Source organism: Hyla sarda, chromosome 4 (genome assembly GCF_029499605.1).
Source record: "Hyla sarda isolate aHylSar1 chromosome 4, aHylSar1.hap1, whole genome shotgun sequence".
NCBI lineage: Eukaryota > Metazoa > Chordata > Amphibia > Anura > Hylidae > Hyla > Hyla sarda.
In genome coordinates this window covers 52,222,869-52,247,012 of record NC_079192.1, presented here as the reverse complement: position 1 = coordinate 52,247,012, position 24,144 = coordinate 52,222,869, and the positions used below count along the sequence as shown (strand labels likewise).

At 51.2% G+C, this 24,144-nt stretch overlaps 1 protein-coding gene across 4 annotated transcripts in view; it reads right to left on the bottom strand.

Moving 5' to 3' along the window:
• The window catches only part of ADAM9 (ADAM metallopeptidase domain 9), a 269,190-nt gene that overhangs the window by 219,512 nt on the left and 25,534 nt on the right, over positions 1 to 24,144 (bottom strand). For all 4 annotated transcript variants that reach the window (XM_056570919.1, XM_056570916.1, XM_056570915.1 and 1 more), the window contains exon 5: positions 6,548 to 6,626. In XM_056570919.1, the coding sequence (XP_056426894.1) occupies positions 6,548 to 6,626 (79 nt within the window). The remainder of the gene's footprint in view (positions 1 to 6,547; positions 6,627 to 24,144) is intronic.

Below are 24,144 nucleotides of genomic sequence, written 5' to 3'. Positions count from 1 at the left end.
CGTGCCTAGAGCATTTGGCACCCGGGACGGACCCTTTGTTTGGCACCCCCCCCTCCCCACACACACACCCCTTAATTACACCCCCTCCCTCCCCTCCCCCCAGGGGCGGACTGACAACACTCAACCAAAAAAAAGGCAAGGGCCCCTGCTAGGCTCTGCAGCTCGTCAATTTTCTGCCACGCTCCTATTCCACCCGAATCCCACACACAATAAATTAAAATTTATATATGTAAGAAACACTTTAACGTAGGTAAATTTCCATGACCAATAATACTGGTATACAAGGAGTAAATATATACCACCACACAATAACTGGATAATACCGCCATACTGTACTGAATAAAACCACTATACACAGACCAGTATACTATAAAGGATCTGTATACAATATAAGTGATTATATACAGGACCATATGGCGGTAGATATCAGCTATACACAGGATGTGTACATTTTGGGACTCACAATTACGTCTTTTCTGATCAGCGGCGTCCTTTCCTTTTCTTCTCTGTCCGGATAAGACCGCCATGTGGATCTCTTAACATCGGCAAGAAAAACATGTCAGACTCTGCATATATTCAGTGCCCTCCTCTACACAATATTTCCATCTATAGGCCCACAAACTGTAATAATGCCCTCCTTGGTGTCCTGCACAGTAAAAGGGCAGGTAGGTAGGTAGCCAGATAACCCCCTCTTTCCCATAGCTATATGCAGAGTTACATCCCCCCCTCTTTCCCATAGGTATGTGCAGAGCTACGCTACACCCCCCCTTTCCCATAGGTATGCGCAGAGCTACACCCCCCCTTCCCCATAGGTATATGCAGAGCTACACCCCCTCTCTTCCCCATAGGTATATGCAGAGCTACACCCCCCCTTCCCCATAGGTATATGCAGAGCACCTCCCCTCTCCCTCCCTTCCCTATAGGTATATGCAGAGCACCCCCCTCTCCCTCCCTTCCCTATAGGTATATGCAGAGCACCCACCTGTCCCCCCTTCCCTATAGGTATATGCAGAGCACCCCCCCTCTCCCTCCCCCATAGGTATATGCAGAGCACCCCCCTCCCCCCCTTCCCTATAGGTATATGCAGAGCACCCCCCCTCCCCCTTCCCTATAGGTATATGCAGAGCACCCCCCTCTCCCCCCTTCCCTATAGGTACAGTATATGCAGAGCACCCCCTCTCCCCCTTCCCTATAAGTACAGTATATGCAGAGTACCCCCCTCTCCCCCTTCCCTATAGGTACAGTATATGCAGAGCACCCCCCTTCTCCCCCTCTTGCCTATAGGTACAGTATATGCAGAGCACCCCCCTTCTCCCCCTCTTGCCTATAGGTACAGTATATGCAGAGCACCCCCCATCTCCCCCTTCCCTATAGGTACAGTATATGCAGAGCCCCCCCTCCCCCTTCCCTATAGGTACAGTATATGCAGAGCTCCCCCCTTCCCTATAGGTACAGTATATGCAGAGCCCCCCTCTCCCCCCTTCCCTATAGGTACAGTATATGCAGAGCACCCCCCTCTACCCCCCTTCCCTATAGGTACAGTATATACAGAGCAACCCCCCTCTTCCCCTTCCCTATAGGTACAGTATATGCAGAGCCCCCCCTCTCCCCCCTTCCCTATAGGTACAGTATATGCAGAGCACCCCCCTCTCCCCCCTTCCCTATAGGTACAGTATATGCAGAGCACCCCCTCTCCCCCCCTTCCCAATAGGTACAGTATATGCAGAGCACCCCCCTCTCCCCCCTTCCCTATAGGTACAGTATATGCAGAGCACCCCCCTCTCCCCCCCTTCCCTATAGGTACAGTATATGCAGAGCACCCCCTCTCCCCCCCTTCCCTATAGGTACAGTATATGCAGAGCACCCCCCTCTCCCCCCTTCCCTATAGGTACAGTATATGCAGAGCCCCCCCTCTCCCCCCTTCCCTATAGGTACAGTATATGCAGAGCACCCCCCCCTCCCCCCTTCCCTATAGGTACAGTATATGCAGAGCCCCCTCTCCCCCTTCCCTATAGGTACAGTATATGCAGAGCCCCCCCTCTCCCCCCCTTCCCTATAGGTACAGTATATGCAGAGCCCCCCCTCTCCCCCCTTCCCTATAGGTACAGTATATGCAGAGCACCCCCCCTCTCCCCCCTTCCTTATAGGTACAGTATATGCAGAGCACCCCCCTCTCCCCCCTTCCCTATAGGTACAGTATATGCAGAGCATCCCACCTCTCCCCCCTTCCCTATAGGTACAGTATATGCAGAGCCCCCCCCTCTCCCCCCTTCCCTATAGGTACAGTATATGGAGAGCACCCCCCCTCTACCCCCCTTCCCTATAGGTACAGTATATGCAGAGCAACCCCCCTCTCCCCCCCTTCCCTATAGGTACAGTATATGCAGAGCACCCCACCCCCTCTCCCCCCTTCCCTATAGGTACAGTATATGCAGAGCACCCCCCTCTCCCCCCCTTCCCTATAGGTACAGTATATGCAGAGCACCCCTTCTCCCCCCCTTCCCTATAGGTACAGTATATGCAGAGCACCCCCCCCTCTCCCCCCTTCCCTATAGGTACAGTATATGCAGAGCACCCCACTCTCCCCCCCTTCCTTATAGGTACAGTATATGCAGAGCCCCCCTCTCCCCTTCCCTATAGGTACAGTAAATGCAGAGCCCCCCTCTCCCCCTTCCCTATAGGTACAGTATATGCAGAGCACCCCCCTCTCCCCCCCTTCCGTATAGGTACAGTATATGCAGAGCCCCCCTCTCCCCTCCCTTCCCTACAGGTACAGTATATGCAGAGCCCCCCTCTCCCCCCCTTCCCTATAGGTACAGTATATGCAGAGCCCCCCTCTCCCCCCTTCCCTATAGGTACAGTATATGCAGAGCCCCCCCCCCTCTCCCCCCCTTCCCTATAAGTATATGCAGAGCACCCCCCTCTCCCCCCCCTTCCCTATAGGTACAGTATATGCAGAGCCCCCCCCTCTCCCCCCCTTCCCTATAAGTATATGCAGAGCACCCCCCCCTTACCTATAGGTATAGGCAGGGTTAAAAAAAAAAAGGATGCTCACCTGATATCCCACGCAGCAATCTCCTCAGCTGCAGGGCCGCGTCTTCTCCCCTCCACAGTACAGGCGCCGATGAGTGATGTCACCGGCGCCTGTACTGCATGCTGCGTGGGAGCGGAGGTCACGTCTCCTCTGTGTAGCTGCAGATGCGGCTCACACAGAGGGGATGCCTTCTCCTGTATGTGCGTGTATCGCGCATACAGGAGAATGTAGCGCTGTCTGCTGGGGATCTGGGACGAGTGTCCCAGATCCTCAGTAGTTGCGGCGGCGGCGGGTCAGTCCGCCCCTGGCACCCCCCCTTGAGAGTGGCACCCGGGACGGGCCGCCCCCCCTGGTATGCCACTGGGCCATAGCAGTAGATCGTTACCCCGGTCCCTGGGGTCCCCATAGCGGTGGAGCGGTGGCCGGAACACTGAAGTGGTGCAGTAAACGGGCATACAGCCTCCAGCCGTACACTGTATATGGCTGAAGGCTGTATGTCTGTGGGGGAACTGTACTGCACCTAATGTGGGGGAACTATACTGCACTTAATGTGGGGAACTATACTGCACCTAATGTGGGGGAACTATACTGCACCTAATGTGGAGGAACTATACTGCACCTAATGTGGGGAACTATACTGCAGCTAATGTGGAGGAACTATACTGCACCTAATGTGAAGGAACTATACTGCACCTAATGTGGAGGAACTATACTGCACCTAATGTGGAGGAACTATACTGCACCTAATGTGGAGGAACTATACTGCTCCTAATGTGGAGGACCATACTGTACCTAATGTGGGGGAACTATACTGCACCTAATGTGAGGAACTATACTGCACCTTATGTGGAGGAACTATACTGCACCTAATGCGGAGGAACAAAACTGCACCTAATGCGGGGGAACTATACTGCACCTAATGTTGGGGAACTGTACTGTACCTAATGTTGGGGAACTGTACTGCACCTAATGTGGGGGAACTGTCCTGCACCTAATGTGGGGGAACTGTCCTGCACCTAATGTGGGGGAACTGTCCTGCACCTAATGTGGGGGAACTGTCCTGCACCTAATGTGGGGGAACTGTCCTGCACCTAATGTGGGGGAACTGTACTGCACCTAATGTGGGGGAACTGTACTGCACCTAATGTGGGGGAACTGTACTGCACCTAATGTGGGGGAACTGTACTGCACCTAATGTGGGGGAACTATACTGCACCTAATGTGGGGGAACTGTTGGGGGGAGGGCCATCATAATGAAGTGCTCCGTCTTCTAGGCAGGCGATGCAAGGCGGAGACTCGTGACGTCATGGTCACGCCCTGCTTGTGATGTCGCGGCCATGCCCCCTCAAAGCAAGTCTATAGGAGGAGACGTGGCCGTGACATCGGGAGCCTCCGGCGCTGCACCTGACTCTCTAAATGAACCCCGGGTGCAGCAGGGAGATCAGGGGACATGTGCTCTTGGTGCGTTCTCTCCCGGCACTATGTCACGTGACCAGGACAGACTCCTGTCAAGCTTATGGGTCTGTTGAGGTCTTGGACACACAGCTAATTTCCAGAATGAACAGGATCTATGGAGGGATTTGTCACTGATTGGCGCTCAGAGGACCCTCTTTATAGGAGGGAATCCCTTTAAACCCATCCTGGAACTGAACACCATAGAGCCGGTCATTCTAGAAAACAGTGGTGGTTCATGATCACTGACTACACCAATGTGATTTACACACATCTACCTATGTTGTAGCAAAAGATTCTTTTCAGTGTGATTTCCCATTTTACTCTTCATATAAAAATTCAGAGACAAAAGTAATGCTGAATCAGCAAGATACGACGACAAGAAATCTTCTTCACCCTCCAGTTCACCCAGTCACTCTTCATGTACGGCCGCTGACCATTAAACTCTATTATCCCTTTCCCTTCTACCAGTTCCGGCAGTGTCGCTGACGACAGGACGTATGTACGGCACACAATGTACTTATCATTAACCTGTTATTAGACTCAGGATGCACAGGGCAGAAAAATAACACGATCAGTGTGGAAGGAAATCTATGACCCGCGATGGGTGACCTCTGACCTGAATACATCAACAATAAAAGGGAAATGCACAGCATGACTTCATTATATCCCTGCTATCCACCCATTGGTGCATAGCCAGGCCCCCTGGAGACCATGTGACTTATGACATATTGTCTCTGTTTGCATGGAATGCTGGGAAAGGTCAGAGACAACAGTAAAATATAAAGACTTGCACTTCAGCACTTCCGAGTGTGGGTCCTGTGCATGGAAACAAGACAAAGCAGCGGACGGAGGTAAGAGAAAAATATTACACAGTATTATAACTTGGCATAATAGGCTCAAAGGCTGAAAAAAAATAAATAAATAGAATACCAATATGAAGGATAGAGGATAAGATGTTAGATCTCCAGCGCAGCACCCAGTCATTCGGTGCACGGAGCGAATTCTGCCGCCTTGTCCCTTACCATTGACATGAATGGAGGGGGCGTGGCTTGACGTCACAAACGCAGAAGCTGCAAGTTTCCATGTTCCTGAAGTCGCCGCTGCCGGCAAGGAGATGGCGGGGTCCCTAGCGGTGGGACCCCCGCGATCTAACATCTTTCTGGAAAATCAGTAGTGTGAATGGGGCCTTATACCTTCTCTTGCCCTAGAAGAAAGAAGCCGGCCATATCACCCTCCAGAACTTGTGAGCAAAAACAAATTTCTGCCTCTGATACAGATGTGAACATGGCCTTATCCAGTGTTACCCAACCAGTGTGCCCCCAGCTGTTGCAAAACTACAACTCCCAGCATGCCCGGAAAGCCTTTGGCTGTTTGGGCATGCTGGGAGTTGTAGTTTTGCATGTACTGGAGGCACACTGGTTGGGTAACCGTGGTCTAATCTGTAGAGCAGCCATGGTGGATCACACAGTGACATGTAACTAGACAGATCGCATTACCAGGGTTGCAGCCAGTGTGATTTTTCATCTTGTATTCTTTGCGACTAGATCTCAAGGTACCTGATTTGTATGTATATTTGCATGCTTTGCTTTGAATTTGTTATGTCCACAACTCGAAAATCATTTTCCGGAAACCCAGGATTTATACAAAACACAGTGATGGTCTTTGCTCGCTCTAGACCAATATTCTCCAACCTGTAGCTGTCTAGCTCCTGCAAAACTATAACCCCCATCATGCCTTGTTTTGAAATAGCTGGACGAACACTGCTGTAGGACATCAATGTGATATCCTTAAAAGCCTTATATCTGCAAATAGGTAAAGAACAAAGTCTGAGACCAGTGTTTCCCAATCATGGTGTCTTTAGCTGTTGCAAAACTACAGGATGGATGGGATAGCAGTTTTCTGTCCGGGCATGCTGGGATTTGTAGTTTTGCAACAGCGGGAGGCACAGTGGTTGGGAAACACTGGTCTTAGACTTTGTTCTTTACCTATTTGAAGATATGACCATGAAGATCTTACTCGGCAAACTAAAAATGTCAGTGTTACTCTATATACACACACCTGCTTGTGAAGCGGGCTCGCCAGTCTGGTCCCATTTTCTGCATATGTATAGACTGTGAAATCTTTGGCTAATAAATCTCTGTAAGAAAAAGTACAGAAAAAAATAACATATATATATATATATATACACACACACACACACACAGTATATATATATATATATATATATATATATATATATATATATGCACATATACATACACACACAGTATATATATATATATATATATATATATAAAACTCAGTGTGTGTATGTATGTATGTGTGTATTTTCCACAAAAACTTTCAAACGGCTAAAGATATTAACATGAAACTTGGTCACATGTTACTTATATGTCAACAACAAACATAGGATAGGTGATTTAACCCTTACTCACCCCCATTTGCCAGGGGCGGGGTTTTTGTTTAAAGTCCCATACAAGTCTATGGGAAATATATGTTACTGCATAACTTCCAAACGGCTGGAGATATTTCGATAATACTTGGTCACATGTTACTTATATGTCCACTTAAAATATAGGATAGTTAATTTAACCCTCAACTACCCCCATTTGTGAGGGTCAGGGTTTTTGTTTAAAGTCCCATGCAAATCAATGGGAAATGTATGTTCCCACATAACTTCTGTACGGCTGGAGATATTTCAATATCTTGTACACATATTACGGGTTGGGATATGAGGTCGGGATGGGAAGTAGGGATGGGAGGTCGGGATAGGAGGTCGGGATTGGAGGACGGGATAGGAGGACGGGATAGAAGGTATGGATAGGAAGACGGGATAGGAGGTTGAGATAGGAGGTTGGGATAGGAGGTCGAGATAAGAGGTCAAGATAGGAGGACGGGATAGGAGGTCGGGATAGGAGGTCAAGATAGGCGGTCAAGATATGAGGACGGGAAAGGAGGTCGGGATAGGAGGACAGGATAGGAGGTCGAGATAGGAGGATGGGATAGGAGGTCGAGATAGGAGGTCGAGATATGAGGACGGGAAAGAAGGTCGGGATAGGAGGGCGGGATAGGAGGTTGAGATAGGAGGACGGGATAGGAGGACGGGATAGGAGGTCAGGATAGGAGGTCAGGATAGGAGGTCGGGATAGGAGCTCGAGATTGGAGGACAGGATAGGAAGTCGGGATAGGAGGACTGGATAGGAGGATGGGATAGGAGAATGGGATAGGAGGTCGAGATAGGAGGACGGGATAGGAGGATGGGATAGGAGGTCGAAATAGGAGGACGGGATAGGAGATCGGGATAGGAGGTCGAGATAGATGGACTGGATAGGGGGACGGGATAGGAGGTCGAGATGGGAGGACGAGATGGGAGGACGGGATAGGAGGTCGGGATAGGAGGTCGGGATAGTAGGTCGGGATAGGAGGACGAGATAGGAGGTCGAGATAGGAGGATGGGATAGGAGGACAGGATAGGAGGTCGGGATATGAAGTCAAAAGCTTCCTCCTTTGTTTATTTTCTTCCCCAACAAGGATTAGGAAGGAAAAACCGGGCAACGCCGGGTACTCAGCTAGTATATATATATATATATATATGCACACACACAGTGTATGTATATATATATATATATATATATATATATACATATACACACACAGTATATATATATATATATATATATATATATATATATATATATGGTGTCCCGGTACAGGACTTGGTCCTGTCCCTTTGTCTGGAGTCCCCTCAGCCAGAGTCCCTCCATGCTAATGGGCTCTCCTGAAGGCCTAACCCCTAGTCACCTCTTAATATTGTAATATTTAATGTATATATTTATATATTTAATTAATCTAGGATACCTCTGTATAGGACCTTAGAGGTCATGTGCCTTATTTATGTTATGCTATGGTTTAAGGACCTTTGGGTCATGTGATATACCCGGAGTTCCATGGGTCAGGACTGACGGGTTTGGCTATCCAATGAGCTTTGTCCCACCCCCTTAATATATAAGGGGCTGTTGCCACTAAATTCTCTCTCTTGGTTCTGGATTATCAGAGAAAGCACAACTCATATCTCATCATCAATTCAAGCTAGGCCTGAAGCCTTATCTTCCTCAGCCACTAAACCGTGAGTTATCCAGCTCAAAACTACTTAAATCCTGTGTGACTACTGCAACTCAATTATCTTAAAATCAGTAGCACAGTGGCTAGCAAAGCAAAGCTCATTGCACTCAGAAGTCTCAGCAAACCTGTGAGGAACCTGAACTACGGTCCTCTATAAAAAGACTGTTTTGTTACCTGCAGTTGCATAAAATATGCAGTAAAGTTTATTCCGGTTTTCATCAATATCTGCTGTGGACATTCCGTTATTTCTCCCTACCATTTATGGGACGGCTGGCGGTAGGACCATTAAACATTAGGAAACCGCACCCTGGCGTCATGACAACAAAGGGTTAATACCAATACCCTACACTACCACTCCGCAACACCCCATTCCACCATTACACCCCGGCACCATATATATATATATATATATATATATACATACATACACACAGTATATATATATATATATATATATATATACACACACACACAAACACACAGTATATATATAGGCTTGAAAATGGTGGTGTGAGGCCACAGAAACGTTGCCTGTTTTTACCTTGGAATAAATTCTTTTTCACATTTATTTGGAGTGCTGCGGTCGCCATTTTTGTTTATATATATATATATATATATATATATATATATACACACACACACACAGTATATATATATATATATATATATATATATATATACACATACAGAATATATATATCACAATTTTTATATTATTAAATGACTACACATAGAAAGCTTTATTTCGTTATGTATAAAATATATATATATATATATATATATATGTACACACATACACACAGTATATATATATATATATATATATATATATATATATACATATATATATATATATATATATACACACACATATATATATATAAACACACATACATACATACAGGAGGGCAACTAATCTTAGGGATAAGGTGGTCAAGTCGGACATTACCCCTATCAACCATGTGATATATGTGATAGCATGTCCCTGTAAACTTATATACATTTGTGAGACCAGCAGTGAATGTAAGACCAGGTTAAATAACCATAAATCATTGTTTACCTATCCCGAGACATTTCATCGAGGCGGGACACAAAATTAACCAACTTAGATTTTCCATCATTGATCATGTCCCTGTACTCAAGAGAGGGGGTAACATGACTGAATGGACGTTAGATCTACCCCTTCCTAAACTTAACCCATAAAACCCTCCACCCATTTTCACCATACCCGACATAAAACCCAACACACTTTTGTGGTGAAAAATGGCCGGACAGGCCGTTTATTAACATTTCACAAATATTTAACATTTTACATACCAAATATTTTATAACATTTTCATCTTCCAACTGGCACTAACGGGCCCGGGGGCACCCATAAACTTTAGTGCCTGCTCCAACCACTCCTGGGGCCCCGATACACCACCAGGAGGCCCATGCAGCTGTGTCCCCAACAGCTGTCCAACACACTTAAACCAAAATTCAGCAACTGTGCTCAATTGATTTCACCAAAATGACTCCTTCTTCCTGCCACAGCATGGAAGTGCGTGACACCTCACCCACTTCCATCCTGCCACACCCGAACAGCTTTTTCCACTCCCTCTTGCAAACCCAACTCCCACATGTCAATGCCAAAGTCAGTCAAATTAATCCCATCCTCCAAGAGAAATTCCCCCGGCTCACCCTCCAACTCCCGGTGCCTAATCACAATCCCCCCATTCCGTCTCACAAACCGACCAATCTCCTTATTCGCCTTTGCCCGCACCCTGTTAAGACGGGACACCGATCTAGCCTGCGGCCACACCTTCCTGGCCACCATATCAGACCACGCCAATACCAAACCTGGAAAAGAGGCCCACAACCGCAGAAAATCCAATTTAACATCCCTAATCAATTCCCTAGAAGGACGATACCCCAGATCATTACGGCCCAAATGCACAACAAGTACATCGGGAGGCCGGTCCAAAGCGGCATAGCGCTGCACCTCCGGAAGCAGGCGCCCCCAAACCATACCTCCAATGCCTATCCAACGTGGCAGTGCAACGGATCGACTAATACCAAGCTGCCTCCCATCCCGGCAAACATCCGCCTGAACCGCTCCACGCCTCACATAGGATTGACCCACTATCCACACCAAACCGGGGGGGCCGACCTGCAAGACATAAAAACAGCACCCAATAAGCAACATACCCAACAATTCCAAAGAAACATCCCAATCTAACTACTACAGCAAATGGGGGCGAACATAAATCCGAAATCTATTAGACTCCCAATGACCAATCCGTTTAATATGATCATCCCCCACCCCCCACTGGGCCGCCTCGGTGGCTGCTCCAATCCGAAAGGAATGAGAGCTATAAAGACTAGGAAGGATCTGTCACGATGCCGGCTGGCAGGAGGTGGATCCTCTGTGCCAGAGAGGGATAGCGAGGACCGTGCTAGTGGACCGGTTCTAAGACACTACTGGTTTTCACCAGAGCCCGCCGCAAAGCGGGATGGTCTTGCTGCGGCGGTAGTGACCAGGTCGTAACCACTAGCAACGGCTCACCTCTCTGGCTGCTGAAGATAGGCGAGGTACAAAGGAGTAGGCAGAAGCAGAGTCGGACGTAGCAGAAGGTCGGGGGCAGGCGGCAAGGTTCGTAGTCAGGGGAGATAGCAGAAGTTCTGGTACACAGGCTTTAAACACACAAAACGCTTTCTCTAGGCACAAGTGCAACAAGATCCGGCAAGGAAGTGCAAGGGAGGAGGATAGATATAGTCAGGGACCAGGTGGGAGCCAATTAAGCTAATTGGGCCAGGCACCAATCATTGGTGCACTGGCCCTTTAAATCTCAGGGAGCTGGCGCGCGCGCGCCCTAGAGAGCGGAGCCGCGCGCGCCAGCACATGACAGCAGGAGACGGGAACGGGTAAGTGACCTGGGATGCGATTCGCGAGCGGGCGCGTCCCGCTGTGCGAATCGCATCCCCAACGGCCAGGACAGGGCAGCGCTCCCGGTCAGCGGGACCGACCGGGGCGCTGCGGAGAGAGAGACGCCGTACGCGCTCCGGGGAGGAGCGGGGACCCGGAGCGCTAGGCGTAACAGTACCCCCCCCCTTAGGTCTCCCCTTCCCTTTGTCTGGTAACTGCCTCCCCTGGGATGAGGACACCGGGAAAGGATGGAGGGATTCCTCAACAGCAGGCGGAACAGCAGGAGTAGGGATGGGGAGGGAGGGCAGAGGGCGAGACTTGGCACGGGGCAGTGTGACACCAGGACGAGGGCCATGAGGGGACACAGAAGCTTGCCTGATGGAACTGGGAGGGGGGGAGGGGCATTTCCTGTGGCAGGCAGAGTCCTTAATGACCTTAGGGGGACCGGATACAGGAGGAACCACAGGGTCACGGCAGGGAGTACTGGGAACCGGTTTTAGACAGTTCTTGGAACAAGAGGACCCCCAACTCTTGATCTCCCCAGTGGACCAATCCAGGGTAGGGGAATGAAGTTGAAGCCAGGGAAGTCCAAGGAGAATTTCCGAGGTGCAATTGGGGAGGACCAAAAGTTCAATCCTCTCATGATGAGATCCGATGCTCATAAGAAGGGGCTCCGTGCGGAAACGTATGGTGCAATCCAACTTGGCTCCGTTGACCGCGGAAACGTGGAGTGGCTTGACAAGACGGGTCACCGGAATGCGGAATTTATTCACTAAGGACTCCCGAATAAAATTCCCAGAAGCTCCAGAGTCCAGGCAGGCCACGGCTGAGAGAGAAGAGCTGGCTGAAGCAGAAATCCGAACAGGCACCGTGAGACGTGGAGAAGCCGACTTAGCATCAAGAGACGCCACACCCACGAGAGCTGGGTGCGAGCGTGCGTTTCCCAGACGTGGAGGACGGATTGGGCAATCCACCAAAAAATGTTCAGTACTGGCACAGTACAGGCAAAGATTCTCTTCCTTACGGCGATTCCTCTCTTCCAGGGTCAGGCGAGACCGATCCACTTGCATGGCCTCCTCGGCGGGAGGCCTAGGCGCAGATTGCAGTGGAGACTGTGGGAGAGGTGTCCAGAGATCTAAGTCTTTTTCCTGGCGGAGCTCTTGATGCCTCTCAGAAAAACGCATGTCAATGCGAGTGGCTAGATGAATAAGTTCATGAAGATTAGCAGGCATTTCTCGTGCGGCCAGAACATCTTTAATGTTGCTGGATAGACCTTTTTTGAAGGTCGCGCAGAGGGCCTCATTGTTCCAGGATAATTCTGAAGCAAGAGTACGGAATTGTACGGCATACTCGCCAACGGAAGAATTACCCTGGACCAGGTTCAACAGGGCAGTCTCAGCAGAAGAGGCTCGGGCAGGTTCCTCAAAGACACTTCGGATTTCCGAGAAGAAGGAGTGTACGGAGGCAGTGACGGGGTCATTGCGGTCCCAGAGCGGTGTGGCCCAAGACAGGGCTTTTCCAGACAGAAGGCTGACTACGAAAGCCACCTTAGACCTTTCAGTGGGAAACAGGTCCGACATCATCTCCAGATGCAGAGAACATTGGGAAAGAAAGCCACGGCAAAACTTAGAGTCCCCATCAAATTTATCCGGCAAGGATAGGCGTAGACCAGGAGCGGCCACTCGCTGCGGAGGAGGTGCAGGAGCTGGCGGAGGAGATGGTTGTTGCTGCTGTAGCTGAGACTGAATCTGCTGTAGTTGTGACTGGAGTTGCTGTGTCATGGTGGTCAAGTACGACAGCTGGTGATCTTGTTGGGCGATCTGACGAGCTTGCTGGGCGACCAGCGTAGGGAGGTCAGCGACAACTGGCAGAGGAACTTCAGCGGGATCCATGGCCGGATCTACTGTCACGATGCCGGCTGGCAGGAGGTGGATCCTCTGTGCCAGAGAGGGATAGCGAGGACCGTGCTAGTGGACCGGTTCTAAGACACTACTGGTTTTCACCAGAGCCCGCCGCAAAGCGGGATGGTCTTGCTGCGGCGGTAGTGACCAGGTCGTAACCACTAGCAACGGCTCACCTCTCTGGCTGCTGAAGATAGGCGAGGTACAAAGGAGTAGGCAGAAGCAGAGTCGGACGTAGCAGAAGGTCGGGGGCAGGCGGCAAGGTTCGTAGTCAGGGGAGATAGCAGAAGTTCTGGTACACAGGCTTTAAACACACAAAACGCTTTCTCTAGGCACAAGTGCAACAAGATCCGGCAAGGAAGTGCAAGGGAGGAGGATAGATATAGTCAGGGACCAGGTGGGAGCCAATTAAGCTAATTGGGCCAGGCACCAATCATTGGTGCACTGGCCCTTTAAATCTCAGGGAGCTGGCGCGCGCGCGCCCTAGAGAGCGGAGCCGCGCGCGCCAGCACATGACAGCAGGAGACGGGAACGGGTAAGTGACCTGGGATGCGATTCGCGAGCGGGCGCGTCCCGCTGTGCGAATCGCATCCCCAACGGCCAGGACAGGGCAGCGCTCCCGGTCAGCGGGACCGACCGGGGCGCTGCGGAGAGAGAGACGCCGTACGCGCTCCGGGGAGGAGCGGGGACCCGGAGCGCTAGGCGTAACAGGATCCAACCCCTGTGCTACCAAACACCTTCGAAAAACAGAAACAAATTGAAACTTCGAAAGCGCCAAACCGTCCCAATGCCCCAACAAAGGCTCCGGGCCTAATGGACGAATCCTCAAATAGTCCAGCAAACAGCGAACAGGGCAAACCTGAGACCCCGACAATTCACCCAAAACCACTCAACAACCCCTACCCACCTCATCCATTTTCGACCGTCTAATCCTACACCTAACCTGACAAGCACCTAACACCACCTCCGAGAAGGGCAAGCCGTCCCCAGACACCCGAGACCGAGACACCAGTTCAGATATCCGAAAAGCCCCAAAGAAAGCCAAAACAAATGCCAAACGGAACAAACACACTTCACACTTCAGCCAAGAAAACTAACAAATCAAAAGAGACCTGGCGGCGACAATCCACCCTCGTCCCCAAACCCCGTCTATAACCCCTCAACGCCCCCTAACCAGGGCATGCTTAGTGGCAACCTCCAAGCCCCTCAACTTGAACCACAACGCCAAAGCAGCCATCCTCCTATTGACTCCAGCCACAGACACACCTCTCTCATACAATCTGCCAACAAAATACAATACCACCGACACCCAATCATCAACCTCCCCATCCAGCTCCACCACCGACACAGACTCCTCCCATTCACGCCAAACCTTCGTGTACGATTCCCAAGTAGTCGCCTGCACCGACTGACGAATCAATGCTGCTGCCGCTCCCAACCGACGCTCCACAGCTCTGATGGACAAGGGATCCCGCATCGCTCCGCCTCCGGTGCCAATGCGTGAAACCTGTCCCACTGGAAGCGAGAAAGAGAATCAGCAACATAGTTCAGCACCCCAGGCACATGAAATGCTACAAAATGGGAAGTTAACACAAGCCCCCTAAGCACTAATCTGTGCAGCAAACGCAAAACTGGCAACGAACTGCAAGATTGCCGGTTAATGGCCTGCACCACGCCCATATTGTCGCACCTGAAGCGCACTCTACGATTTCTCAGCCGATCCCCCCAGATCTCCGTCACCAGGACTATAGGGAACAATTCCAAAGGCACCAAATTGGCACCAAATTGGATAGCAAACCCGCCGAACGCCACTCCACTGGCCACTCACCCGCACTCCCCACCGAACCAGAGGCAGAGGCAGCGGTATACAACTCCAGGTCCACATCGTCAACCCATGCGTCCAACCACAGGGACCTACCATTGTACAGGTCCAAGAACAAATGCCAAACCTCTAAATCCTCACGCATCTCCGCTGACAAATGCACAAAATGATGAGGCGCCGAAACCCCCACCGTGGCCAAGGCCAACCGCTGACAGAAAACCCGCCCATGAGCATGATCCGACAAGCTAAATTCAGCTTGCCCAACAGACACTGAACCTCACGCAACTGCGCTTTCCGGCACCTGCGACACCTCGCCACACACTCCTTCAAATCAACCAATTTATCTTCCGGCAACCTGCACTCCATCCTATCCGAATCAATAGCTATCCCCATAAATTTAACAACAGTCACCGGCCCCTACGTCTTATCCTGCGCCAGCGGAACCCCGAAACGGCGCGCTACCGCCTCCATAGTGTGCAACAAGACCGAACACACAGACGACCCGGGGGGCCCAACAAACAAAAAGTCATTGAGATAGTGCAACACCGACGACCAACCAGCCTCCTGCTTCACCACCCATTCCAGAAAACAACTGAACGCCTCAAAATACGCGCAAGAGATAGAACAACCCATTGGTAAACAACAGTCCACATAATACGCCCCCCCCCCCCCCCCTGAATACCCAATAACCGAAAACTCTCTGGATGTACCGGCAATAAACGAAAAGCCGACTCCACATCCGTTTTGGCCAAGAGAGCACCCTGGCCAAACTTCTGCACCCATTTAACTGCAGCATCAAAGGATGTATATGATACCGAACTATCCCTCTCATCAATCCCATCATGACCCCGCCGGATGCGACAGATGATGGATAAGTCTAAACTTCCCAGGCTCCTTCTTAGGGACAACCAACCCAGCCAAAGGAGGGTCCCTAAAAGGACCCGCCATACGCCCCAACTCAACCTCCTTGCCCAACTTCTCCGACACCACCCGGGGGAACCGATAAGCAGACAACAAATTCCGACAACTGGACCCCGACGCCACCGCTGAACTAGGTATACGAAAACCATAGGTAAAACCAGCCAACAACAACTCCGCCTCCTCCCTATTTGGGTAGCGGTCGAGAAACCACCGCATCTCTGACACCCTCACAGGCGTCGCCCCTGGACTGCGAAGCCTCTGCTCCCCTTCCCCTAGTGCGCTTAAAGCCTTTGGCATAACTGTGCGCTCCCCCACAGCCGGAACACTCATGCTCAAAACGTCAGTCTGCCGCAAATCTACACAGGCCCTCGTTGAACTGCCAGCAACAACCTTTGCGTATCCCAGTCGACTGCCCAGCTGTTGTAGAGCCGCCGACCGACCCTGGAAAGGACTGAGAACCCCCCCCCGCGGCGCAGCCATCAGCCGCATCCAAAGCCCTATATCCTTATGATCCCATCTAATGGAGGGCCGCATGGCCTTCCTCTGCCTGAACTGCTCATCATACCGCAGCCATGCAACCCCCCCCCCATACACTCTATAAGCCTCCCCAATCGCATCTAAATAACAGAACAACGCCGAACAGTGCGACAAAGCCTTCTCGCCTACAACACTAGCCAAAATTTAAAACGCCTGGAGCCAGTTCGAAAAAGTGCGTGGTATCAAACGATACCACCGCTTTTCCTCCTCCTCCTTCTCCTACTTTCCTCAGGCTTCCTGCGATCCAAATAAAATTTCTCCAACAGAAGCAAGAAAAAAATCTCCACGTATTCATCCCTCCAGATCTTTTCCCTGACTTCCGTTTTCAAATGAGCCCCCAGCGGCCCTTTAAAACATACGTACACTTCACCCTTCGCCGCATCCGTCAAGCGCAACTCATCCCCCACCTTATCCCTACCAGCCGCTGCAGACCCACACTCACCCCCAGACCCTGCAGTCGCCACAGCATTCCCCGCCACCGACACTGCCGACCCACTACCGCCCACAGAGGCCACCGCAGTACTAGGCCCCGCCACGCTCCCACTCTGCTTAGCAACCTCCCACACCACCCCTCGTGACGTCATGGCCCTCCCCCCGTCAATACAAGTCTATGGGAGGGGGCGTGGCGGTCGTCACATCCCCTGCCATAGACTTGCATTAAGGAGACAGGCTGTGATGTCATGAGGTGCGGAGCCATGACGTCACGCTGCTCCGGTTCCTGTATCGCATGTCATTACACACAGAGCGAACTCGCTCTGTGCAGTAATGATGGCGGGGTGCCGCAGCGGCGATCCCCGGGGTCCCCAGCAGCGGGACCGTGGCAATCTAATATCTTATCCCCTTGGATAGGGGATAAGATGCCAGGGGCGGAGTACCCCTTTAAGGATTATGTATATATCCAACCCACACGGAGAACCGCACATGCCTATACTGCAAACAGGTGATTATACTGCCCATACGTCACTCCATTACCTTCACAAGTCCTTGGCGGGGGGGGGGGGGGGGGGCAAAGGGGTCTCCTCAGGCCCAAACCCCGCACTGAGCACACCCCGCACAAGTTTTCTGGCAGCAGACCAATAACGCATGCACACTTGCTTCTCCAGATTGTTGTCGGTTTTCGTGGTTTCCAAAGCCCCCACAAGTGGCTTTTCTTTCAGCTTTCAGCTCAAGGTATATATATAAAAAAAAAAAAAAATGTACACTCATATGTATGTACTTCACAAACATGTACCCACTGATCCATATTACCTCACCACTGGTATGATTCCTCTGTTACTCGTGCACACACTGACGCTGCTACTGACACTTCTTCAGAGCCTCGCGCGTCCTCTCACCCACCAAATTCCTCAGGTCTGACTTGCGTCAGCAGGGGTCCTGGTGAAGTCCGTTGTTCCTGACTCTGCTTCAGTGCAATATGACTCGTTACACATAGGCAGTGGCTCAACCGTTTGGCTGACACGTCTTCAGTGGGGGCCCCTGCGTATGCTGTTCTGACTCTTTTTCAGCGCAACAGCATACACTTAGTCTCACCAATTCTACATGCATACATCATGTCAGGCACTCAGCTGCCACCCTTCTCTCCCGCTTCTCCAAATATTTTCCTGTGTATCCCCTCAGCTGAGAGTCGGGTCGCGCCAATACAGGCTCCCTATCTTTCTACAGCTCGGGATTCAACAGGTCAATGTTTTCAAATTCATCAGCTAGGGTCACTCAGGCACCTATACGGTTCTTACCAGGAAAAAATGTTTGCTTTTCCCCCGGCACCCCTATCTGGCCCGGACAGGTGTCGACTTGGTATGTCACAGCCTTCGGACATTGAGGACGCCCTCTCCGTCCTTGAGACCCCAGCTAGGGCTTCTGACCGGGGCAGCACGACCTCTTACGGCGCCTGGACTATCCCCAGGCTGATGCGGGAACTCAGGAGCAGGTGTATCACCTTTCCGGCCAAAGCCAGAAAGGGGGAGCTGTTCAGTCTGCTGAATACAGACCAAGCCCCCCCCCAGGTCAAGGAACATCACCGGCTCAATCTTTCAGCACCTCTTTATCTCAGCTACATACCATGATGACTCAGGTTCTTTCTTCAGTATCCGGTTTCCATGCCAGACTGGAGGATATGGAACGCTCCAGGGCCACGGACGTAGTCCCAGTCCCGGCAGTTCCTGTGGCTTCTACCTCTCAGGCTTCGCCTTCAGGTATGCCTCAGCCTCCTCCGAATATCACACCTGCTCATTTCATCCCGGCAGCAATTAAGAAAGACATTCTGGAAGGAAAGGATGTCAATCTGGCCCTATTGCTATTAGCAACAACAGATGTTAATGACACCAAAACTGTCGCTTGTGGTGAGCTGGCGGTCACTTTCAAGAGCAAAGACGCCAGGCTCAACAGGAAATTATCCATCAATTAATTTGTTATAGCCTTCGGGCTCTTTAGAGATGTAATTTGTTCAGTCAGTTCCAGCCGCAGGGAGGAACTTGACTTGTACCTCCATAAAGTGGCCCAAGTGGCATACAAATATGGCGGATCTACCACAAATCATTTGCGGCCAAGGCGGCTGCTGCATACGCTCAATTTAATTACATCACTAAATGGGGATCTGTGTACACCGAGCTTTACTGCGAACATTTTGCCCCCCTGAAAGCCCCCTCCTGCAGCTGGTGTGGGGTCACCACTCACACCTCCAACTGGTGCCCCCAGGTAAAAGACCAGGCCAAGCCAAGCACTAGCAAAGGATACAGCACCTCCGCCCCCACCAGCCAGAGGAACAACACCTCCCTGGATAGGCTGGGCAGGCCGGTGAGATATCTGGGCAAGTCCCAGATATGCAACAATTTTAATTTTTCCACATGCTTTTACAGCAATTGCAGGCTCCTACATATATGTTACGTCTGCTACCGGGCCCACCCTAGCTCAATCTGCTCTCAAAAGGGTCCCCAGGCATGACTAGGCGTGGTGCGGGCTAACGTTCTGGCCCACATCATAGCCAGTCACCCTGATCCCTGCAGGGTCAGGTGGCTAGTGGATGGGTTCCGTGTGGGGTTTCACACGGGGCTAGTCGCCCTACCGCAAAGCACACGCGAATAACCAAACCTGCTGTCAGCCCTCTCTGAGCCCACAGTCGTGTCCGATCTGATACAGGCCGAGCTCTCGAAAGGCTTCATGATCGTCCCTTTCAATGTACCCCCTTTTCTTTGTTGGAGGGTTAGCCCATTGGGGCTAGCTACTTGGAAATGTTCAAATAAAAAAAGGTTGATCTACAACCTCTCCGCACCTTACTCTACTAACATCCCCAGCATCAATGCTTTGATTCCCTCTGACCAATTCACCATGAAGTATTCCACAATTGATCAAGCCATACAGGCCATACTTCAGTTAGGCAAGCGTACGTGGCTTTCCAAAGCGGACATCACCGACGCGTTCAAGCTTCTCCCCATAAAACAAGACCTCTGGCAGTGGCACGGGGTGAAATGGGCAGGTAAATATTACTTCGCCACCAAACTCACCTTCGGAGCCAAAAGCAGCCCCTGGCTTTTCGATCAGTTAGCCACGGCTCTCCACTGGGCACTTCAGCACGTTTCTGTCAATACACCATTCACTATTTAGACGATTTTCTCCTGCTAGAACACCCTGATCGTAGCCCCTCCAATCTCAGGTCCTTACTGTCTCTGTTCGAGGAAGTCGCGGTCCCCATTTCACCCCACAAAACCGAAGGCCCGTCTACTCAGCTCACCTTTTTAGGTATTGTTCTGGACACTGAAAAAAATGCAAGCCAGTCTTCCCCAGGATAAACTGGTAAGGGTCCGCAAGGTTATCCAGTAAATTTCCAAATGCCACACAGTGTCCAGAGTTGAGCTTCAAAGCCTCTTAGGCATGATGGCCTTCGCAATGCGGATCATACCACAAGGTAGATCTTTCATATCAAGACTTCTGGATTTACTCCCCTCCGTTTCAGGTCAGAGGCACGTTATACACATTGACAGTGAGGCCATGTCGGATTTACTCATGTGGGACCATTTTCTAGGGAACTGGAGCGACATCTCGTTCTTTGTTCCCTCAGCCACGGAAATGTCCCCTACGGTGGTTTCCGACGCGTCAGCTGTCGGCTTTGCTGCCTTCCACGGTTCTCACTGGTTGGCCAGTCCCTGGCCTCAGGGCATATTACTCATCCCAGATTTCCATAAAACCTCTGCCTTATTTGAGGTCTACCCCATAGTGGCAGCCGCTGCTGTTTGGGGCAGTTGTTGGGTCAACTCCACTGTCCGCTTCATGTGCGACAACATGGCACCGTTGGAATCTTAAACAAACGGCGTTCCAGGTCTCCACACATAATGCGATTCGTTAGAAGGTTTGTCTGGTTTTCGCTCCAATACAACTTCCATTTCTCATTTGTACACATTGAAGGCAAAAAGAATATAGCGGGAGATGCCTTATCCCGAGGTAACTTGAACCTATTCTTTCAGGTACGCCCAGAGGCAGACGAAGTCAGGACCCCGGTGCCTGCAATGCAGTACCTACTGATAGATTAGCCGAGTTCATTTCCGTAGCAAATTCTCTTATTAGACAGTCCTTAGCACCCAGTACCAAACGAGCTTATGATGCAGCTTTAGTTTCTTTCTCTTCTTTTATGCACAAACAGGGCCTTCCTGCCACTGTTTCGGTGCACACCTCCCTAGCTTATGTTGGTTTCTGCCACTCTTCTCTTCACCTTTCACATAACACCATCAAGTTACATTTAGCAGGTCTCCAACATCACAGGTCTCTCTCCTATCCAGAGTCACTTTCCTTACTGTCAGCTCACCCTATCAAGGCAGCACTCAAAGGCATTCTTGTCCTGTCACGTCCCAAGCCTTCCACACGCGCACCAGTCTCTGGGGAACTCTTCCGGTCCATATCCTCTCTCCTCGACACTCACCCTTTCGGTTTACAACTTAGCACTGTTATCAAAGCGGCTATCTATCTAGCCTTCTAAGGGTTTCTAAGGCCAGGGGAATTCACACGCTGCGGTTCAAGGTCACGAGGTCTCCTCGTGAGCCAACTCTCACCACACGGGTCAGGTTTCGCTCTTTCACTAACCTCCACTAAAACATGCAGATGGGGAGCCACCATACGCTACTTCCCCACTTTCCATCAATGGTGTCCGGTTACCACACTCACACAACTTCTCTCCACTCTTCCTGGTCGCCCGGCAGACAGCCCTCTCCTACCGGTCAATGGTCTAGCACTTTCCTCCGCACAGTTCACTAAATACGTGCGCGCCTTAGTCAGCATCCTGGGCCACGATCCCACCTGCATATCAGGGCACGCAAAGCGGGATGGTCTTGCTGCGGCGGTAGCAACCAGGTCGTATCCACCGGCAACGGCTCAACCTCGCTGACTGCTGAGAAGGCGTGGGACAGAAGGACTAGGCAGAGGCAAGGTCAGACGTAGCAGAAGGTCGGGGCAGGCGGCAAGGTTCGTAGTCAATAGCAATAGCAGAAGGTCTAGAAACACAGGCTTTGGACAACACTAAACGCTTTCTCTGGCACAAGGCAACAAGATCCGGCAAGGAAGGAAAGGGGAAGTGAGGTTATATACACAGGGAGCAGGTGGAAGCTAATTAGACTGATTGGGCCAGGCACCAATCACTGGTGCACTGGCCCTTTAAATCTTAGAGAGCTGGCGCGCGCGCGCCCCAGGGAGCGGAGCCGCGTGCGCCAGAACATGATAGCCGGGGACCGGGACGGGTAAGTGGCTTGGGATGCGATTCGCGAGCAGGCGTGTCCCGCTATGCGAATCACATCCCCATCGTGAATGACAGTGCAGCGCTCCCGGTCAGCGGGTCTGACCGGGGTACTGCAGAAAGGAGAACGCCGCGAGCGCTCCGGGGAGGAGCAGGGACCCGGAGCGCTCGGCGTAACAGTACCCCCCCCCCCCCTTAGGTCTCCCCCTCTCTTTGTCTCCTTGTCCCTTTAACTGAGAAGAGAACATAGGGGGTGCCTCTTGAGTTTCCTTCTGGAACAAAAAAAAGTCCTTGGTAGCTACATCAGCGGCCGGTAATCAAGAAGAAGTGGGAATGGGGAGGGGGGCAGAGGGTGAAGCTTGTCACGGGGCAGAGTGTCACTAGGACGGGGGCTATGAGGAGGCACTGCACAGTCCTGATAGGCCTTGGGGAGACCAGGCACAGGAGGAGACACTGAGGCCCGACAGACGGGACTGGGAGCAGACGTGAGGCATTTCTTGCGGCAAGCAGGACCCCAATTCTTGATCTCCCCGGTGGTCCAGTCAAGGGTGGGAGAATGATGCTGGAGCCATGGCAGACCGAGGAGGACTTCAGAGGTGCAATTGGGCAGGACGAAAAATTCAATTTTCTCGTGATGCAGTCCAATGCTCATAAGCAAGGGCTCTGTGCGGTAACGCACAGTGCAGTCCAACTTCACTCCGTTGACCGAAGAAATGTAGAGCGGCTTGACGAGACGGGTCACCGGGATGCAGAAGCTATTCACCAAAGAGGCCAGAATAAAATTTCCAGAAGAACCAGAGTCCAAGAAGGCCACGGCTGAGAAGGAGGAGTTGGCAGAAGGAGAAATCCGCATGGGCACAGTGAGACGTGGAGAAGCAGACTTCGTACCAAGAGACGCCACACCCACGTGAGCTGGGTGCGTGTGTTTCCCAGACGTGGAGGACGAATAGGGCAATCCACCAAGAAATGTTCGGTACTAGCGCAGTACAGACATAAATTTTTATCCCTACGGCGAGTCCTCTCTTCATGGGTCAGGCGAGACCGATCCACTTGCATAGCCTCCTCGACAGGAGGCACAGGGGTACATTGCAAAGGATATTGTGAGAGAGGTGCCCAGAGATCAAGGTCTTTTTCCTGGCGGAGCTCCTGATGTCTTTCAGAAAAACGCATGTCAATGCGGGTGGCCAAATGGTTAAGTTCTTGCAGGTTGGCAGGAATCTCTCGTGCGGCCAGCACATCCTTGATGTTACTGGATAGGCCTTTTTTAAAGGTCGCGCAGAGGGCCTCGTTATTCCAAGATAATTCGGAGGCGAGAGTACGAAATTGGATGGCGTACTCGCCTACTGAAGAATTACCCTGGACCAGGTTCAGCAGGGCAGTCTCGGCAGAAGAAGCTCGGGCTGGTTCCTCGAAGACACTACGGACTTCAGCGAAGAAGGACTGGACTGTGGCTGTGGCAGGATCATTGCGGTCCCAGAGCGGTGTGGCCCAAGACAAGGCCTTTCCAGACAGAAGACTCACTGCGAACGCCACCTTAGACCTTTCTGTAGGAAATTGGTCTGACAACATCTCCATATGTAGGGAACATTGAGACAGGAAACCACGGCAGAGTCTAGAGTCCCCATCAAATTTGTCCGGCAGGGACAAGCGGAGGCTAGGAGCGGCCACTCGCTGCGGAGGAGGGGAAGGAGCTGGCGGAGGAGATGGTTGCTGCTGTAGCAGTGGCAGAAG